This window comes from Lissotriton vulgaris, chromosome 4_1, assembly GCF_964263255.1.
Source record: "Lissotriton vulgaris chromosome 4_1, aLisVul1.2, whole genome shotgun sequence".
Lineage (NCBI taxonomy): Eukaryota > Metazoa > Chordata > Amphibia > Caudata > Salamandridae > Lissotriton > Lissotriton vulgaris.
The window spans coordinates 1287208391-1287228907 of NC_141691.1; the positions used below are offsets into that span (position 1 = coordinate 1287208391).

Genomic DNA, 20517 nt, shown 5'->3' on the forward strand with positions numbered 1-20517 from the left:
CCTCTGTTCCAACCATTATTGTTGCTATTCCTATTTCTGCTTCTATTAGTGTACCCCACCTGTGTCCAGGGCCAATCCTGGACATCATCCCATCCAGTTCTATTTTCGTAATTCAGGGTATTTAACGGAGGATAAAAAAAGGAAAGGCGCTGTACATCCACCCCCCCTCTTTTTTCAAATGCTGGCCAGGAAGAGATATAGTCAGCCATAGCAGGATCGTCACAGTTGATTATAACGCAGTCACCCTGTAGGCTTTTTTTAGTATCCCCAATCCAAAACACTCTTCTAACTGAGTTGATTCTGCTGTGATGCGATGGCTGTATAGGTCTATTTTGGCTAAGCCATTGCATAACTTTGTTTCTCAGTGACCACGGGGGCTCATCCGAGCCCTCTGGTAATTCTGAGACCCCTGTTAGGACAACAGTGAACGGGGTGGCCTCAGGTGGAAGATGGAACGGCCGTCTAGGTCTAGATCCCGTCCTCTGTTTCCCCTGAGCTTGCGAGGGCTGAGTTTTTTGGGGTTTTTGTGAATTCTCCTTTAGGTTGGCTAGCTGAGTATTTAGGGCTACTAGGGCTGGGGTGGGTTGTGCGTTATCACTAGTGGTAACGAGTTGGCCCTTTCCCTCTACAGTTTGGGGTTTAGGAGTATTTTGTGGATTATGTTTGACGCTTTTAATAGTCTGGATGTTCCCTTCTTTATCTGGTCCACAGGGCTTTGGGCAAACAGCTGGTGTTATGGATGGTTGAGTTGGTTTAGCCGATTTGACCGGTTTGCTTGGCTGTTTGGTCTTCCCCTCCCCCATGTCTAGGGTGCTCAGTGACTTCTGCATAAATGCAGGGGTATTTAGTTTGGCGAGTTGTTTTTCGATTACCCTTATGCTTTTCTCCAGGGGTTTCAGATGGTATTTTAACAGTTCCCCCATGCTGTTTGTGAGAAAGTCATGTAGTGTCACACATGAGGTACAAGGTTTTTGCATGCCCCCTACTGCGCCTAGTGTATCTAGGTTCCCCAGTGGCGTGATGTTCCGTGGGGGCGTGTTTGGGATCACACTATTGGTTGGTGATGGTGTTTGCAACACTACGGTGTTGTTACTGTTTATGTTCGGATTACAAGAGTTCCCACCATTTGGTGGAGCTAATATGTGCTCATGTGGGTTCGACCCCTTATTTAACCTCTTAGGTATGGCACCCTCCCTGGCCCCCGTGGTGTTGGATTCTATGGCCATTTCATGATTATGTAGGAGTTGTAAATCTGGTGTTTTTTCCAGATCCTCCCCAGAATCAGAATCGGGACCTAGTGACCACTATGTTGCTGACAAATCCACAGTGTTTGGAACTGTGTGAACTAATGCACTTGTTGGATTCAGCAGGGGTATGATCGGCCCCTTTTGTATAGGGGTTTGTGCTGAGGCCAGCGGGCCCATAGACGATCTTTTTCTGGCCATCTCCAATTCGTGAGACACCCGTCGATCTATCAATTGAATAGTATTGTCAATGGCTGCGTTGGCCTTGTGTAGGAATAGGTCAAGTGGACCCGTTATGTCAGTGGTTTTGTCTGTCTTTTTGCTTCTTGTGACTCTGGTCATGATTGGGCGCTATGCGTTTCGAACGCAATAACTTGTGGGTCACGAGCAAACTGATATCGCTATTACAATTTTTTCACTAGAATATGAGGTCCCACTAATTTATGACCACACAGATCAACAAGTGGACGGAGGATAATATAAAAACAAAACAAAAATACCGTGGCCCAGTCCAGTCCTGCACAGTCTGTAACGGGCTGAAACGGGCCCGCCCTTGGCCCGGGCTTCGCCCCGCGCTTCTCCACGCGCGCGTCCCGCGTTGCGTGAAGTGTGGTTTAATTTAAAGGGAGGGTAAAAGGGCGTTACCGCCGGGGGAAGAGGCACCAGGTGGTGGAAGCAAAGGCTTCTGGTCCTCGCAGTCCCCCGGTGCAGGCAGCCAACAAGAGTGGGGTCTAGCGCACGCTGGGAGCTGTTGGACACTCCGTCGATCAAGGAGGAGCTCCCACCAGCAGCGCGACCTCGAAGGATTTTTCCAGGCAATTTGGCGCAAGTCCGCTTCCAAACGTCCTTCAATGCAGCAGTAGCACGGATTCTGTGAGTGGCACCCGCGAAGCGGGTGTCACGAAAGGTAAATAGGGAACGGCAGGTGATGGGCGTTACCGCCGGGGGAAGAGGCACCAGGTGGTGGAAGCAAAGGCTTCTGGTCCTCGCAGTCCCCCGGTGCAGGCAGCCAACAAGAGTGGGGTCTAGCGCACGCTGGGAGCTGTTGGACACTCCGTCGATCAAGGAGGAGCTCCCACCAGCAGCGCGACCTCGAAGGATTTTTCCAGGCAATTTGGCGCAAGTCCGCTTCCAAACGTCCTTCAATGCAGCAGTAGCACGGATTCTGTGAGTGGCACCCGCGAAGCGGGTGTCACGAAAGGTAAATAGGGAACGGCAGGTGATGGGCGTTACCGCCGGGGGAAGAGGCACCAGGTGGTGGAAGCAAAGGCTTCTGGTCCTCGCAGTCCCCCGGTGCAGGCAGCCAACAAGAGTGGGGTCTAGCGCACGCTGGGAGCTGTTGGACACTCCGTCGATCAAGGAGGAGCTCCCACCAGCAGCGCGACCTCGAAGGATTTTTCCAGGCAATTTGGCGCAAGTCCGCTTCCAAACGTCCTTCAATGCAGCAGTAGCACGGATTCTGTGAGTGGCACAGAATCTGAGTCCAAAATGCATCTTGGGAATAGGCCCCAGTTTTGTGAGGATAACAGAAATATGTGCCGTTGTTCTGTTGATTTATTTAGGGCAAACCTAAAAAATAATCACCTACGCACGTGAAAATATTTCCTGTCTGCTCGTCCCCCTATAATACGCTATTGTCTGGAAATCCAAGGCAGCATAGCGAATATTCTAAACACTCCTAGAGTTCTGGATTCCAATGTAGCTTTATTTGAATCATGGAGGGTGGATTCCCAGCGCACAGAAGGGAAACAGTGGTTACAACGCTGTTGTTACTACACAGGTAGGTAACAACGCGGTCGTTACAACGACCACGTTGTTATCACACGTGGCTTTACATCACAAGGCATTTCTAAGACTTGCGCTAGGTGGCGTGCAACACCAGGGAATGTGTTGGATTTTAAATCCAACACATTCCCTGCTGTTGCCCTAACTGGAATTGGAATAGTAATTTATACTATTCCTAAATCCAGCGCGCCATCTAGCGCAAGTCGTTGAAACGACTTGCAGTGTAATGCCAAGCGTGGTAACACCACACGTCATGTTGTATCGTCATATATTCCGCACAGAACCTTGGCAGGAGTTGGCTTCATAGTTGCAAAGAGAAACATTGCAGAGCACTGTCAGGACGCTCGCCCTCCGACCCTAACTACTCCACAGGAGTAGTCCAGGGGGTTGGAGTATTGTGCTAGGGCAGAGAGGTGATTCACAAATGCACAGTGTTAGACCTGGCACCATTGGCGTGGGTCTCCCTTCCATTTTTGCTGTTGCCTCATGTATTTTTGCTGGTATTAGATGCTTTGGGCACTGTGCCACTGCTATTCAGTGCCACAGTGCAAGTGCTCCCTATTATAAATTGATGTGTTAATAAGTGGTTCCTTGTTTGGCTATTTGGTTTACTTGTCAGACCCGAGTCTACTGCACTGCGTGTGCCCAGAGCGTGTAAATCCAAATGCTGCTGGTGGACCTGCAGCACTGGTTGTGCCACCCACAGAAGCAGCCTTGTAAAATGTATCTAAGGTCTGCCATTGCAGAGCCTGTGTGCAGTCTGGTACTGTCATGCTGGCTGGGCAAGTGCACCTACTTTCCAGTCCCTAAAACCTTCCCTTTTCTTCATATCAGTCACCCCATGGTAGGCCCAAGGGCAAGGTGCATTGTAAGTATAAGGTAGGACAAACCGTGATGTGTGTGGCATGTCCTAATAGTGAATTACAGCCATTTTCGTTTTTCACTATTGCAAGGCTACCTGTTCTCCATAGGCCAGAATGGGCTGTTAGATTATTACATTTTTATAATCCTAACTGTCTCAGAGAACATGGTAGAAATTCGAGTTTAGTATGCCTGAACTCAGAATGATAAAACACATCTTTTAGTGAAGTTGGTTTTAACATTCTGTGTTTGCAAATCCTAACCTTTCAAGCCTGCTTCAGCTCAGTTGTGTATTCCTTTGTCTGGTTTTGTGAGTGACAGGGCTGGGGGATTCCAAGGGACAGGCTGAGTCAGACCAGTGGTGAATAGAGAGATCTGCATCTAGATGGGAGGGAGGAGTTGCACCTGAACCTTGAATAGTGCTGTGCCGGCCTTCCCCAATGCTGGCTCCACCTCCTGGGGAGCGGCTGATGTCTCTGCCCTGCACACTGAAAGAAGAGAAGGAGTCCTGTAAACAAAGTGCTACAGGACTGTACTTGCCTTCCACAATGCTGGCTCCACCTCCTGTGGGGCGTCTGATGTGCCTGCCCTGCACTGTGAAAGGAAAGGAGAAGTCTGGTAAACAGAGTGTTTCAGAACTGGTTTGGACTGGGCAAAGGCCCCTCTCCCCTCAGAGAACAAAGGGTTTTGGAGTATAAATATTGGGACCCTGATCCCATGAAACTAGATCACTTTGGACTACAAGAAGAAACCTTTACTGAGGAGAGGAACCTGAAGAAACTGAGGAGAGACTATTCCCAAGCTGAAGCGCTGCTTAGGGGATTGGCCTGCAGTGGTTGCCTTACTACCAAAGGAAGGAGAAAGGAACTTTGTGTACTTTGCTTTCAACTTGTGAAGAATCTCCAAGGGCTTGGAAAAGAGCTTGCCTCCTGCTGAAGTCTCAGGGACAACAGACTTCAACACCCAGCTCCCCAGAGTTCTTTTGGAAGTGCCTGCTGCTATTTTTGGGCCTTCTGGAGGAACTGCGTGTCGCAAGGAGCTGGATGCGCGACTCAACGAGAAGAAGCGTGTCACCGTCGCTGTGCCTGCCGTCGCAACTCCGACGGAGGGTGTCGCCGCTGGAACTGTCGCACTGCACCGCATCAGAGAGAAGCGTGCCGCAACGAAGAGTAAGCTTGTCGCCATCGCTGCTGCTGCCGTCTCAACTCCGAAGGAGGGTGTCGCCGATGTAGGGGTCGCATTGCACCTCATCAGGAAAAGAAGAATCTCGCAACGAGGTCAGAGCGTGTCGCCGTCGCTGCGCCTGCCGTCGCAACTCCAAGGGAGGGGTCGCTGCTGGAACTGTCACACTGTACCGCATCGAAGAAGAGCAAATCGCATCCCCGAGAAGCGCTTCGCCATCGGAGCTGCTGCCGTCGCATTGTAGATGTCGCCGCTGTAGTTGTCGCATCGAGCGGAAGCTTCACGCATCGTGGTAAAAGAATGTCGCCGCTGGAGCTGCTGCCGTCGCATCGTCAGGGTGTCACCGCTGCAGTCCACGCATCGAACTGAGAACTTCTCGCATCCTCGAGAAGCTTTCCACATCTGGAAGATCTTCATGTCTTTATTTCTTTGCACCTGAACTTTGCCGCATTTCCCTCGCTGGAAGCGCAACGCAACCTAAGGTACATTGACGCAAAGTGTCGCATCTAAGAACTGAACTGAACTAAACTTAATCTACCATCTTAAAGTAACAGTATTGTGTATTTTTGTCGTTTATGGTCTTGTGGTAACTCTATATAAAGTATACTTATTTTTTATATAAAACCTGTGTGGTGTCCATTGTAGTGTTGTCACTGGGTTACTGTATGTAACACAGGTTGTGAAAGAAAGCACAAGAGCGCATGGGGTCCTTGGGCCTCCAGAGACTTGGACATTGGAGGAACCATCTGACCACTAAATCACTTTTTTTTCTTTTATTCCTTTATTCTAGTTCTGTGTTTATGTCATGGAATGCTGTTTATAGATAACTACTGCAGTGTTTGGTGCCACAGCTATGTTGTATGGTTAGTTTTAGCTATAAAAACAATAAAAATGAATATAACAAAATTCGTTTCTGCAGCTCAGTTTTATGATTAATATTTTTCCGCGTATTCTATAATTAATACCATTTTTATTTAGGAGGGAAAACAAGCTTCCCTGGCAGCAGATTTTTCCATCACCCAGTTCAAGCACATCGGACGGTTACTGATGGTGCACGGCCGCAACAGCTACAAAAGATCAGCGGCGCTGAGTCAGTTTGTCATTCACAGGGGCCTTATTATTTCCACTATGCAGGTAAGGGGGCATCGTTGTGTGCTAGACCATTGCAAAATGTGAGTGTGCAGCCAACTTTGCAGCTTTAGTTTATACATTTCTAATTAGGATATGCACAGCCTGAGGACCGTTTTTTTGTTTTATGTAATTGGCATGTTACTCAGAAGACACTGTCGAATAAATGTACAGGAACGCAGGAAGTTAGTCTGATTTATGAGCAAAAGAGATGTGATTGCATTTATGTACGCCACTTGACTGCCATTGGCCTTTGAGTCGCTATGCTTTTGTGGATTGCGTCTGATTGACACATGAAGCTTGGACATTCGCGAGTGGGAGGAGTTTGTACTGTACATGCAGCCAGGGCACAAGTCCTAAAAAAAGAAGTGAGGCGACGATGACGTTTCGACAGGAAGTGACGTCATGAAAGGTGGCTTGCACTCAGTTGCAGTTTATAGTTATGGAACTCCCAGTAAAATAAGTGGAGGGACTCTGTCCACCCACGTGGTACCCTGACTCGAGCCCTGCATGCAGCCTAATGAAAGCCAGTAATTCTCTCATCACTATATGAAAGCAAATAGTATACTCTTTCCAGGGCACAAGTCCTATAAAAAGAAGTGGGAGGACTGACAATATGCAGATGACCCCATGATGTCACATGCTCAACGTGTCCCTGTGTCTGAAAATTACACCAGGACACGTTCATCTTATTTATGTGGGGCCCAGCTTCTTGGCAGGGAAGTCTTCGTCCACCCTGTGAAAAGAGTGGGCGGACGCCGTCCACCCGCGTGTACCCCCGACTCGAGCCCTGACGCTTTCAAAGTTCACATAGCCTGTAGTGGCAGCTTTTTTCCCTATCCGTTCACCACTGCAAACCAGGTACAGGGACGAGCATGAGCTGTCCCGGTCTTCCATGGCCTGCAATATGGTGTTGTTAACGAAGATGAACAAGGCACCGGTCTTTAGAAATGTAACAAGCATTGGTAATACATCGGTTTTGCCTATGTAATTAATAAAGAGCTGTTTTCATCAATCATTGTCTGGGAGAAGGAGAGCTCCGTGGCGGACAACACAGGTGTGGAGAGGATGTGGTGAGGCGGCCAGAGCTGCTGACTCAAGAGCTGGGGATCCTAGTTCTAGTCTCAGTGGCGCCGGGCTAGATCCTGTGATTATATGCAAATCACTTAATCTCTCTAGGTGATAAATTGTTATATAAATATGCTGCAGTAGTAAAAGACAAAAGTTGGTGAAAGTCTTGCTCCACAAAAGTGAATGTTAACAGTATTTCGGAGGCGGGAAACTGATAAGAGAAGCAGACAAGGAACAAGCATTGGTAAATGCAGAAAAAAATATGCTGCAGCCAATAGAAATGGAGGAAAGGTAAGTTGCACCCACATGTACCAATGAAAAGCCAGAACAGAGAGGAGTAGGGATGTAAGTCTTTTTTAGGTCTCGCCTGAGCCAGCACAAGCGCTGCTCTGATGAGACTATTAGTAAGGCTTCAGAAAATTCTACCACTGTGGCCTAGAGCTTGCGTGCACGCCCTCAGCCGCCAGCTTTTAGCACCCGAGGCACCACCTGGAGCGCGATCGCTTTTTAAAAATTTCCTTTTTGCGCACGCGCACACAACTCGCTCGCCACTCGTGTGTTTTTAAAAAAAAATGTTTTGACTCCCGGGCTTGCGCTATCGGCATAAAGCATGCGCCGCCTTTCTTTTCTTATACACTCTGTGGCGTGCTCCATCCTGCTTGTTTTTTTATTTCGTTACACACAACTCCCGGGCTTGTGGTATCGGCATAAAGCATGCACCGCCTTTCTTTTCTTATGCTGTGGCATGCTCCATCCTGCTCCATTCAGCTTCGGCTCCCAGCCATCATGCCCCTACCTTCATCTCCTAGCGGTCGAGTATTCAGAACCATTTTTGTTTGATGCGAGACTGTAAGGAGCTTGCCTCACAATTTTTTGGGGGGCGAGCGGGTGGGTGCATTGGTGGCGGGCAAAGTGCCTTTGAGATAGCTCTTGTCCCAAAGCTCCACTCCCTCCTAGACCATGCCCCTTCCTCACAAGGTGAAATTTGTTTGAAGGTTGACAGATAGGTGACAGCAGTGGATGCACAGGTCAGAGTTTGTTCAGATTTACTGGTGTAACCGGCACTCATGATTTTACTGTGTCTTTAACAAGTTTGTTTAAAGCGTCTCTTTCTGTATGGCTGCCAGTTGCTTCCAAGTTCATTCAGCTTGACTTTTTTTTTTTTTTACTCAAAAGCAGTAATCATGGTGAAGGTTTAGCCCCTCACCCTTTAAAGGCCTATAAAACTACAATTCCCTCTGTCCCAGGATGCAAAACTGAACTGTTTGGTTGTCAACACTGGTCAATGGGTTACATAGTTCTAAATGTAGCTACGTTATCCCTCATCAAGCTGTTAGTTACTCTTGCACCCACAGTGCATGAAATCTCAGTTTTCCATTTAGTGCGGACACATTCTGTCGAGTAGACCTTCTCTTTCCTTTTCCTGCTTGTGCACCCTGAGGACACTCACATAAGCCTAATGTCCAATTCACTTTTAACATTTTTCCGTAACTTTCTCTACGGAATTATTAACCGCTTTTGGAAGGAGGCGAAAGGCACCTGATGTCAGTGAAGGACTTTACCCTGCTGGGTTTTAGTGTACTATCACACCGCTGAGCAGCAATGGAATCTGTGATACGTGACGGATCTGTGGTCACAACACCTGGTGAACCACGGATCCGTCACGGTTCACAGATTCCATTGATTAATTCGCATCTTTCGAGTGATTTTTCACTCTCTCCTTCGCATTTTCTTGGAGCCGCGGAGCCCGCATGACCTGACAACATTCATTTCTGTGAAGTCCCTTTCTATCCATTTACGGTGCCCCGTCCCTCCCACTCCCACATCAATCCTGAGGAAGACCCCCCAGTAAGGGTTGGAAGAACCTATACTCATACAGGGGTCGAAACGTCGACACTTCATTGATGCCAGTTCCTTCAGCAGTACTTGCTTTACTGTGAACTCGTGCGTTACTTGGCAATGGAATTGTGTACAGATGTTATGTACTATGACTAAAGTTTTTTGGCATTGAATAGGATATGCCTGACTATTTGATTGTGATATTCATCACCATTTAAACTTCACTTACCTCACTACCTCACTTGAATCACTTTCCTTCCCCTTTCACTTTTTCATCTGGGCACTCCAATGATGATGTTTCTTAAATGTGTTTGCTCTAAAATGTCGCTCTTACAAACTGGAAGTTATGTTCAGTGTGATTAAATAACACTGCAGCATCAGCATAGTTCTTCTTCGATTTTCTATTTTAAATACTATTGTATTTTTTCCATTGACACTGTTTTGATGTTGTTATACTGGGACCACCATACTCTATACTGTCTTGCACCCAGGTCCCAGTGATTTTGGGTATACCCTTTTTTTGTAAAACCCATAATTTCATTGGCGGGTGGTGCTGCACGGCCCCCCTCCCTGGGCCATTTTTGGTCTTTGGGACCCCATCCCTGTGTATTTCCATTATATAATCGAGGGTGGCAGCATTCCCCCCACCTCCTGGGATGATTTTGGCCCCAGGGACCCCATCCCCTTGCGTCCTGGTGAAAAGATTTGATGAAGAGGGGGCCGCGTGACAATGTCAACCCTGGTGACCTCACCCCCCAGGACAATTCTGGCCTGTGGACCCTTTGACTGGCTCACTGGGCACAGCAATTGCGTCATCAATGGCACTCAGACACCATGGTCAGTTGACAACCACTGGCTTTTAAGGGGATGTCCAATCTTTTCTCATGGACATGCGTTTTGATGGCATTCACCTTTTTGGTTGGCACCTGGACACCTAACTTTTCACTAGGCTGTGGCCGCCACTTCCGGCTTGTTCCAGACTGATCCAGTGACAGCGCAGCTGCCTAGGGTCTCCCGCTGGGGTTTTCCCACACAGGTTTTTCCACTCACCGTTCCTTCCGCCAACAGAAGAACAGCCTACACCAGGACCCACTGAATGCAGACCGCAATGCGACCACATCAGTAGGCACCTGGACACCTAATTTGCTGCTTGCCTGTGGCCATCAGTTCCTGCTTGTTCCAGACTGACCCAGTGACACTGCAGCTTCCTGGATTTTCCCACTGGAATTCTCCTGACCGGGTTTTCCCACTTACTATTCTTCCCGCCAACAGAAACCCCGCCCACCTCAGGGCCTAACTAATGCAGGCCGTAGCATGCCCGAGGATGCGCTGAAGGCGCACCAAAGGCAAGCCTGTCTGCGCTCGTCTGCGCCTGGACCGCTCCCAGCACCACCACCCATGGCCCTCCTGTCCCCTGCAGATACACCAATGCTGAGCTGTACACCCTCGACCCCAGACGCCACAACAAACACTGCCACCTCGCCGACCCACACTCTACGGTAGGACCTTTCACCTGCATCACTGCCACTTCGCCTGCCACCGCACAAACACCAGTCCACCAACCAGCCCCACCCCGAACACACCACCTGAATAAAAACCCAAATTAGCATGTGCCCTTCTCAGCACATGCTCACTATACAAGCATTCCACTGAATTATGGGATGTCATTGTCACCCTTGCATCTGACCTCTTCCTCACTGAAACCTGGCTGAAGTCTACATCTGTCCCAGACATTGCTACAGCGATCCCCGATGGATATAAAATCACTCACCAGGATTAGCGCAAACAAGCCGGGAGGAGGAACAGCCATCATCCACAAAGATATCATACAGTGTACCACCACCACCCCATGGAACATCTCAACTTCAAGCTCCACATGGATGACAATACAACCATGAGAGACACTCTCACACAATGACCAGCTTCAGCAACATCCTTCACAGAGTTCATTGCGCCCCTACCCATAGACTCCAAGGACTACAGCTTCCTCGGCGACCTAAATTTCCACATCGGAGACCCCATCAACAAACACACTGCACATCTCTTTGACAGCATGAGCAGCCTTGGATTGACCCAGATCGTCCATGACCCTACACACACAGGGTGCACGCTGATCCCATATTTTCACCTGTGTCAAATATAGCCATGTCACAGAACTCACATGGACCGATCACTCCATCGTCCACTACAGCATCTCCATCCCCCGCACCGCCACCCTCAAGATGACCATTGCCACTCACCGGAGGTGGAACAAAATCTCAGAAACCAGATGGGTGAATGCCCTCAACACCTGGAACCCTGCTACTGCCACCGACTTTGAAAAGGGAGTGAAAAACGTAAACGCCTGGACCACCAATTGCCCAAACAGTATCATTCCAATCAAGAGCAACATCTGGAGAAAACCCTCCAAGAAAGCCCAGCTGCTACACCCAAGAACTCAGACCAGTAAAAGGAAACAGCAAACAGTTGGAGGAGAGATGGGACACCACAAGGACACCTCTGACAAGGCAACCTTCAAGACCTCCCTCAACCTTTCCCACTGACTGCTGATGCAACAGAGAAGGCAGCCTTTGCTGCATGCATCGAAACCAGCTCCAGGAAAACCAAGGAAGTTTCAACATTGTTAAGGAATTCTCTAACCCGGCTGCCAGCGAAGACAACATCACACCCTCACAGTAGCTGTGCAACAACCATGTCTACTTTTTCCACAACAAGATCACAACCATATACAGAAACTTCAAACCCAACCATATACAGAAACTTCAAACACAAACCCACACCTACGCACTTCCTAGACAGATATGCAACTACCATAATCGACATGAACTACACACTGACCATCTGGAATATCCTTTCCACCCAGGACATCACCTCCACCATGAAATCCATCCACTCCAGAAGTCCCCTCAGATCCATGCACATGCCACATCTTCAACGTCAGACACCAAAGGATCGACCAGGATCTCACCACCCAATTCCACACATCTATCACCACCACAGCATTTGCTAACCCCTGGAAACACGCCGAAGTCAGTCCACTACTCAAAAAACCCTCTGCTGAGCCCAGCGACCCCAAAAACTGCCGGCCAATCTCCCTGCTCCCGTTCCCAGTGAAGATACTGGAAAAGATCATCAACAATCAGCTTGTGATACACCTGGAGCAGAACCAGCTATTCAGCACCTCCCAATCCAGCTACCAAAGCAATCACAGCACTAAAACCACCCTGATCACAGCCACCCACAACATACGAACCCTTCTCGGCCGAGGAGAATCAGTAGCTTTGATCCACCTCAACCTCTTGGCAGCCTTCGACATTGTATCCCACCACACAAGGATCGAAAGACTCCACCACATCGGCATCTAAGGGGACATGCTCAGCTGGATCACCTCCTTCTTCATCCCAAAAACCCAGACGATCCACCTCCCACCTTTCACCTTTCAACCCTGGAGTGTCCCCCAATGCTCATCCCTCAGCCCCACGCTTTCAATGAATATAAGACCCACTGGCCATCATCGTCAGATCCCACGGTGCCAACATAATTTCCTATGCAGATGACACACAATTCATCCTCTCACTCACCAATGACTCCACAACCACCAGAGCCAACTTCCACAGATGCATGACAGACGTTACCGACTGGATGAAGAACAACTGTCTGCAGCTCTACACATACAAGACGGAAGTACTGATCTTTGGCTAAAGGAGCAACACATGGAACACCTCCTGGTGGTCAACAAACCTAGGACCGGTACCCACTCTCTCCAACCACGCCTGAAACCTTGGAATCATCATTGACAACCAGCTCACCATGAAATCACATATCAACGCCATCTCCTCTGCCTGCTTCCCTAATTTGCACAATCTTGTAAGATCTTCAATTGCCTACCCCTACACACGAAATACACCATGACACAAGCCCTCATCACCAGCCAATTGGACTTCTGCAATGCCCTCTACCTAGGAATCGCCACACACCACCTACAGAGACCTCAGACCAAAGAGAATGCCACAGCCAGATTCACTGTTGGCCTTCCCCGATAAACCCACATAACACTCCACCTCAGGAAACTGCATTGGCTCCCTGTACAGAAGGGATGCCAATTCATGCTGCTGACCCACACACCTAAGGCTCTACACAACCAAGAAAGTTCCTATAATAACCACAGACTGAACTTCCACCAACCATCGAGAAGCCTGCGCTCTGCCTCCCTTTTATTTGCCCATGCTCCCCACATCTACTGAAGCAGAAGTGGAGGACGCTCCGTCTCCCACATCGCAGCAACGACCTGAAACAGACTCCCCAAGCACCTCTGGAACCATCGCGTCACTTTCGGAATTACGAATGACCCTCATGACCTGGCTGTTTGAATAAGCCTCCATGATCTTCAAGTACCTGGATACTCTATTGGGTAATTAGCCGCGCTTTCTAAATCCTGATTGATTGGTGAAAAGGCAGACTCCGAGCTGGAGTGCTTTGTAGACAGCAGGGCTACAGCCAGATCTTTGGGCCTATCCATAGTTTGTGCCAATGCCAGTCTGCCTTTCCCCCCCCTCTGTGTCTACCAACCCGTCCTTTCCTAATCAGCCACCACGGCTAGCAGATTCCCATCCTTTTTGTGGCTGGGGACGCAGTTCCCACAAATAACGTGGGACTAGCAAGCAGAGGTTGATCTAGTCTACTACTTCTCTGGTAGCTGTCACCCCTAGTGGGGGGCAGGATTCACCATCACCTGTCCCACTGGCAGTCCAGTATGTCGGACAAGTGGGTCCTACAAATTGTACAGAGGGACTACTGTATTCTCTTTCTGGAACCCCTTCCCCCACCTATGCCACCTTCTATCAAACAGCTGGTGGAGAACCATCTCTCCTTGCTCCATCAAGAAGTACTTGCTGTTTTTGCCCAAGTTATTCTTGTGGCCCAGATTGGGCATGGAGAGGTTGGTATCCCGAACTCCTGAGCATTAGCATTGATACTCAAATCCGACTGCCCCATTTGGGAGAATCTTCTGTTGCAGCAGTTGGATTGGGTCTTGCACCCAAACCTGGGTACCTATTACCTTCATGTATAAAGATTGAACTGTAGCAGGTGAGAAACTCCAACCTTCCTCCCGAAGTCTGTGGTGTTATTCATGCTGCCAGGTGTCTCTCCACCAAGACTGTATATGCCTTCCATTCACAAAAATGTGTAAGATGGTCTGCATCCAAGGACATTGACCTTCTTTCTGCACCCTTATTCCAAGTTTTATTGTTTGTTCTTGCTCTGGTCCAGCAGGGCTCTGTTCTGGGTGCTGTAAAATGTTACTCATCTGCCATATCGGCTTTCTTGTGATTGACCTTCCTTGTGCTCGTCACCTCTTGTGAATTGATTACTTAAGGGATTCCAACATTTGTTTCACCAAGACCATTTATCATGCCCCAATGGGACCTCAATCTGGACTTAACCTTCCTCACGTGCACACCCTTTGAGCCACTGCAAAATTATCCACTACGATTATTAACCATCAAAATGGCTTGTCTGGTGGCCATAACATCGACCAGAAGGGTCAGTTAACTGCAGGCATTGGCTGTGCACTCTCCCTTCAGGACATTCTATCCAGACAAACTGGTTCTGAGAACATGGGCCTCCTTCCTTCCGAAGGTGGTGACGCCCCTCCATGTGACCCCCCTCCATGTTGTCCAAAATATCACCTTGACTGCTTTCTTTGCTGTGCCTCATCCTTCTTGAGAAGAGGGGAGAATCCATTATCTGGCCCCGGATAAAGCGTTGTCATTCTACATTGATTCACCCATAGTTCCGGGTGGGTGATCAACTATTTGTTGGGTATGTCGGGACAAATAAAGGAAAGGCTGTGTAGAAATGTGCATCTCATGATTGTTTGTACTCTGCATGAAAATCTGCTGTGCATTGGCAAAGGAGCAATCCCCTGAGGACTGGCGTGCTCAATCCACCAGAGCCAAGGTTGTGAACACTGTGTTAGCTTGCAGAGTTCCTGTCCTGGCCTTCTGTCAGGCAGCAAAGTGGGTGCCTTTACAAATGTTCAACAAGCACTGCTACCTAAATGGTCAGGTCATTCGTGATGGGCACTTTTTTTTTGTTCGGTCCTGCAGGACTTTTTGGTCTGATTTGTTCGTAGACCCACCTGCTGTGACATACTGCTGGATATCTATTCTAAAATAAGGAATCTGCGGCTAGAAGCCTCTATCCGATGAGAAAGTTATTCACCTTTGGTAACGCCTTCTCTGGTAGAGACTCTATCTAGCTGCAGATTCCTTATTGAACCTCCCCTTTTCCCTGCTCCGGAAATGGATTTCTGCATATAGTCACTGTTGAGACCTGTAGTCATACCAGTCTATCATCATTCTTTGTGGCTCTGCGATGATTCTGGTGTGGAAATGTCTGGAAAGAACCTGATGTAAGCCGCTGGGATGGCGCTAATTTATGCACCGTGCATATTACTTTGCATGTGAAATCGAACGACACCACCTACCGGCACACATGGGTACTGCATGAACATTTCTGGATCCAGTCTGATTCCTGGAAGTAATTCTAATCTGCGACTAGATAGAGTCGCTACCAGAAAAGGCATTACTTACTGAAGGTAAGTAATTTGGTCCTTTTTGAAGAGATCTCAAAAGACAAGTGCATGTTTATCCCAGATAATTTGTTTGTTGTGGCCCTGTCTATTAAACCATAAATACAACTGCAAGTATTGTCGTAAATATCCATTAGTCAGACCCTCCAGGATATCGCGATATCGCGATTTGCAAAAAAATCGCGAAATCGGCACTTTTGTAAAAATGCCGCGATTTTTACTAAAGTGCCCGCGAAATCGGCACTTTTTTAGAAATCGCGGCAATTTTACAGAAGCTACTGCATGCCGCTATATCCTGGGGGTCCCGTCTGAGCAGTGGCGCAGTGGTTGTCAACAGGTAAAATGGGACAGCCAATCGGAAAGCTAGTTTTCGTTTACTGACAACGAAAATGACCAATCTATAGGCTTGGCAGCCTCGGCGAAAGCTGCAATTGGTTGGAAAGAGAAAGCTGTGTCCAGGAAGTGCGACACAGTCGCCTAGTAATTACCCTTAGTTCACCGGCAGCTGGCAATTCTTCCCTGTGCTAATTTTCACGCACAGTCTGAGAAAGCAACACTGAGTCGAATTTGCGCGTGGAAGGTCCATCGCTTCCAGGTTGCCGTGGGCTGTCATTTCCAAAGTTGCTGCAGTGGCTGAATTTTGCAGCTTCAGTTTTCAGGAAGAAACAGGTCTCGTCGTTTGTGTTGAAGTTGTAGTCAGAAGGGGGGGGGGGGGGGGGGGGGGTGGGCACAGAACTCCACGTGCTACAGCGACTAGAGTCAAGTAAAAGAGCATCTACTAAGGTCCGCAAAGCCAGGTAACAGGAGTTATATGACCTGTTCCGCAGTATTTTGCATTAGTTGCAACCGAAAAGTTAAATAGGTTAGAAGCCTGTGTTATGTAAAGCTTCGGCCCCTTGGTGCTAAAATATGCGGTGGTTGACATGTTGGCAGATTCCTCAACCAGATGCATCAATCATCTAGACTGGAAGCTATTGTTGCGTGGTCCACTGTGAACTAGGTAAACAAGTCCGTAAATGGAGTATTTCCCGAAGAATACGAAGAAAGAAAAACATATGGCAGAGGTCTTATTAAGCTTATGCGAGTGTGTCAAAGACTGCTTAGGATTAATATCGTAAAGTGCTAGCAGCAGTTACAGGGATTGGAGAGGTACCTAGACCCCACGGTCACTTGATTAAGCAGTAGGAGGTACCGTACGCTAAAAATAAAATCTAGTCTTAGCTACATTGGTTTGACCTGTGTTTGCTCACCCTGACGTTCGCTGCAGATATTTGATGTGGCATGCTAATCTGTATAGGTTGAAGTTTACTATCCAGTTTTAGAATTATGTGAGGTCATCTCCCTACGCCAGGAGAATCTGAAAAATCGTACTCTGGAAGTCAAAGAGGCGGTGTATAAATTAAACAAGGTTGGGACCAAAAATGAGCAATAACTCCAATAAGGAATGCCTAGGGCTTTAAATAGATGATAAAACGGGGGGGGGGCTGTCTCTCATTAGGAGTGTGGCCGATGTAATTACGGCTCCGTTGTGTATATAATACTGAACATGTGTCTATTCTTGTGGGTGAGGTTGTGCCAAGTCTAGAGCTACCGACTTTCGAGCTCAGAAAGCAGGCTTTAGCCTCACGTCGGCTCATCATGTGATTCAACAAATTAATATGTCCTTGTGTTCAGTGCTTTAAATGGGCCTGTACTGTCCAGTATGGTTTTATTTTGAGAGGGAGACGTTACATGCTGAATGTGTCCCGGTGTCTGAAAATCACACCAGGACATGTTCAGCATATTTCTGTGGGGCCCAGCTTCTAGGCAGGGGGGATGGCGTCCACCCTGTGAAAAAAGTGGGTGGGGGTGATGGGCGGGGGGATGCCGTGTTCCTGCGCGTACCCCCAACGCGAGCCCTGGAGAGTACTGGCACTTCTCAGAAACAAGCAGGTACTATGGTACAGGGTACCTGCACTTTTATTTTTCTATTTCAAGCACTGCTTGTGTTATGCAACTGGTGCTCATGTACAGCGCTCCAAGCATGAACTGTATAAAACTGAAAAACGAGTTTCTTTGAAGTCACATTAAAAGTAGTGATGATAGTAGTGGCTGTCAACAGGTCATCCACTGCATTCAAGAGGCTAAACACACGTGACCATTCTGTCTTAGCCTATATCTGCTCTGACACTTCACTTAGGACCTCTGGCAGTGACCTCTTGGTTCTGCTCTTATCTCTCTTGCCATACATATCTCGTTCAAGTCTATAAAATGAATAGACATATTAGTATTTACCATGATATTCACCTTGTTGGGGCCCCTAGACAAGTGGTATTTTCCTTTTTTCAGAAACACAAGTATGACCTTTTACTTTACAGCTATCTCATGTTTAAAAGGCCCCAGAAGTGTAACATTTGAGAGAATGTTTTGCTGCCCTGGGCTGCTGATGGGCAGTCTTTTGCTTTTTGAGGGAAACAGAGTGTCTACATTGTGAATAAAGCAAATATACATAGCTTCATGTTGTTAAATAACTAAAAAAAACTAAGATATCTGTGTTTGTTGTAGGAAAAATGGCCAAATAAAATGCCGCAAAATTGCCGCTAAAATTCCATTTTTGTGCCGCTAAATTTCCATTTTTGTGCCGCTAAATTTGCCAATCCATGCCGCTATATCCTGGGGGGTCTGATTAGTAATATCCTGCTGTAAGATATCTGTAGCCAAGTGTAAATGTTAGGTGATCAATATAAAACTTTGTGAGCAGAGAGCGCTAGGCAATAGGCATCCATTTTACACAATGCCGTACATATTCCAGTTCTTTTTTATATCTGCATTGAACCGTGCTGAATTGAACCAGATGCCAGCATAAGCAGTTCAGTGTTTGATTACTCTCGTTTTCTAATTTATTGTTTTCTCTCTTTAAGGCTGTATTTTCTTCAGTCTTCTATTTTGCATCTGTTCCTTTGTACCAGGGATTCCTAATGGTAGGGTAAGTTAAAGCTGATATTTAGTTGGTGACAACTTGGTAAGAAAACTATTTTTGTTTGATTACACCAGTTCATTGTCAGGGCCACGCTGAATCCGTTGCCTTCTAATTATGTGTAAAGGCAAATGGTATAATTAGGTTTTCCTGTATTATTCATGCATTTAAAGTTAGCATTGAGGGTAAAAAAGCATTCCCCTCTGAAAATGTTTTTTTCACAACTACAGAAATTGGAAAGCAAGGGATGTTCTTCAGATTGATCGGGGTTAATATTTTTTCAAGCTATAAAAATAATCATAAAAACAGCACATACATCATTGTTAACTTGCTTTCTGAACTGGTGGCTGTTGGTAATAAAGTAATTGCATCTCATCAAGAAACCTGAAAAAGTGGTAATTCATAGATTGTAACTTAGCTTAACCCCCTGCCTAGCCGGCGGGGTCTCGCTTGACAGTGGTTGCTTCAAAAAGCTTGTTTCTTTCAGTTTCAGCAAGTGAGAATGTAATATCCCCACACCCCCTGATTTAAACAGTGCTCACTGCTTTCATATTATGTCCTGAGCGGAGCATCACTTTCTTCTGATTTACAGATGATGTATTATGGAAACTGTACCATCTGAACATCCGCATATCTTTTTTTCCCCAATGTGATTAATGTTCATTATTTGTATCTTGTTAAAGGTATGCAACCATCTATACCATGTTTCCAGTTTTCTCTCTGGTATTGGATCAGGATGTGAAACCAGAAACAGCAATGTTATACCCAGAACTTTATAAGGATCTTACAAAGGTACTGTGTGACATTGCATGGATATAAATAACATGGTTTAAATGCTTAATCTGGCTATTCGAGCTTTCTTGGGGATTTTACATTACAGCTATATTTAGGAAAAGGGTTTGAACCAGATGGAGCCGCAGAACGACATGCTTCATGAATATTAATTAGGCAGGTCACTTTCAGCTACCCCCTGTGATTGGCTTCATACACAGAGAAAGTGGCATGCAAGGAACAGCAGACCAACATCACTGTGTTTCCTTTCCAAACGAGAAACTTACTTGTGCCCACTTCTTCTCTCCCCTCAAGATCTCCAGTCAGGATTCATTATAGAGAAGATAGAATGTATCCCGAAGGTACACCTCCCTTTTAGCGAATCAGTTACTACCTTCATGAATGTGATGCTAACTGGTCCATTGATACATACTATTGTGATCTGCTATTAGTAGCAGAAACCCATTTCACCCCCCCTCATAACTGCGATTCGCAATGGATTGCAGAACACATTATTCCCCAGATGCATCAAGAACCCATTTTGCTATTCCTTAATATATGCTCTTAGAGCATGTGTGTGCGCAACATGAAACATTGAAAAATGCACTTTAGTGCATTTTTCAAAGTTTTTGCAAATTACCATGAAGTTTAACTTCATGGTAATTTGCGAGCCCTATTAGCGAAATCGCTATTTTTGAAACTTTAATGCATTGCATTTAAGGAATCTCAATTTGAGATTCCTTAAATGCAATAGCAATTTAAGTAATCGCAATTTTGCGATTTCTTAAATTGCGATTTTTGCATTTGGGATGATGCATCCCAAATGCAAAAATACCAGTCGCAAAGGGGCAGATTCTGAGAATCTGCCCCTTTGCGAGCGGATTTTTGCTTGATGAATCTATGCCTATGTGAGTTGAAAAATACTTTTCTGACTCAACAAAATGCATTTGGTAAATCAAAAACAAGTCATTTGGCACTCTCAAACCTGCAATTTTGTGTATTTCAAGGTTTGCAATAGAAAGTGACTTTGTACATTGGGCCCAAAATTGCACAAGCAAGATTCCTTTCTTTTTCTTAGATCAGGT

The 20517-nt window shown here is 46.9% G+C and overlaps 1 protein-coding gene across 2 annotated transcripts in view; it reads left to right on the plus strand.

Moving 5' to 3' along the window:
- Positions 1-20517, plus strand: part of ATP9B (ATPase phospholipid transporting 9B) — a 2364768-nt gene that overhangs the window by 2286122 nt on the left and 58129 nt on the right. For both annotated transcript variants that reach the window (XM_086965515.1, XM_086965516.1), the window contains exons 24-26: positions 6051-6206; positions 18606-18670; positions 19345-19453. In XM_086965515.1, coding sequence (XP_086821641.1) covers positions 6051-6206; positions 18606-18670; positions 19345-19453 — 330 coding nt within the window. The remainder of the gene's footprint in view (positions 1-6050; positions 6207-18605; positions 18671-19344; positions 19454-20517) is intronic.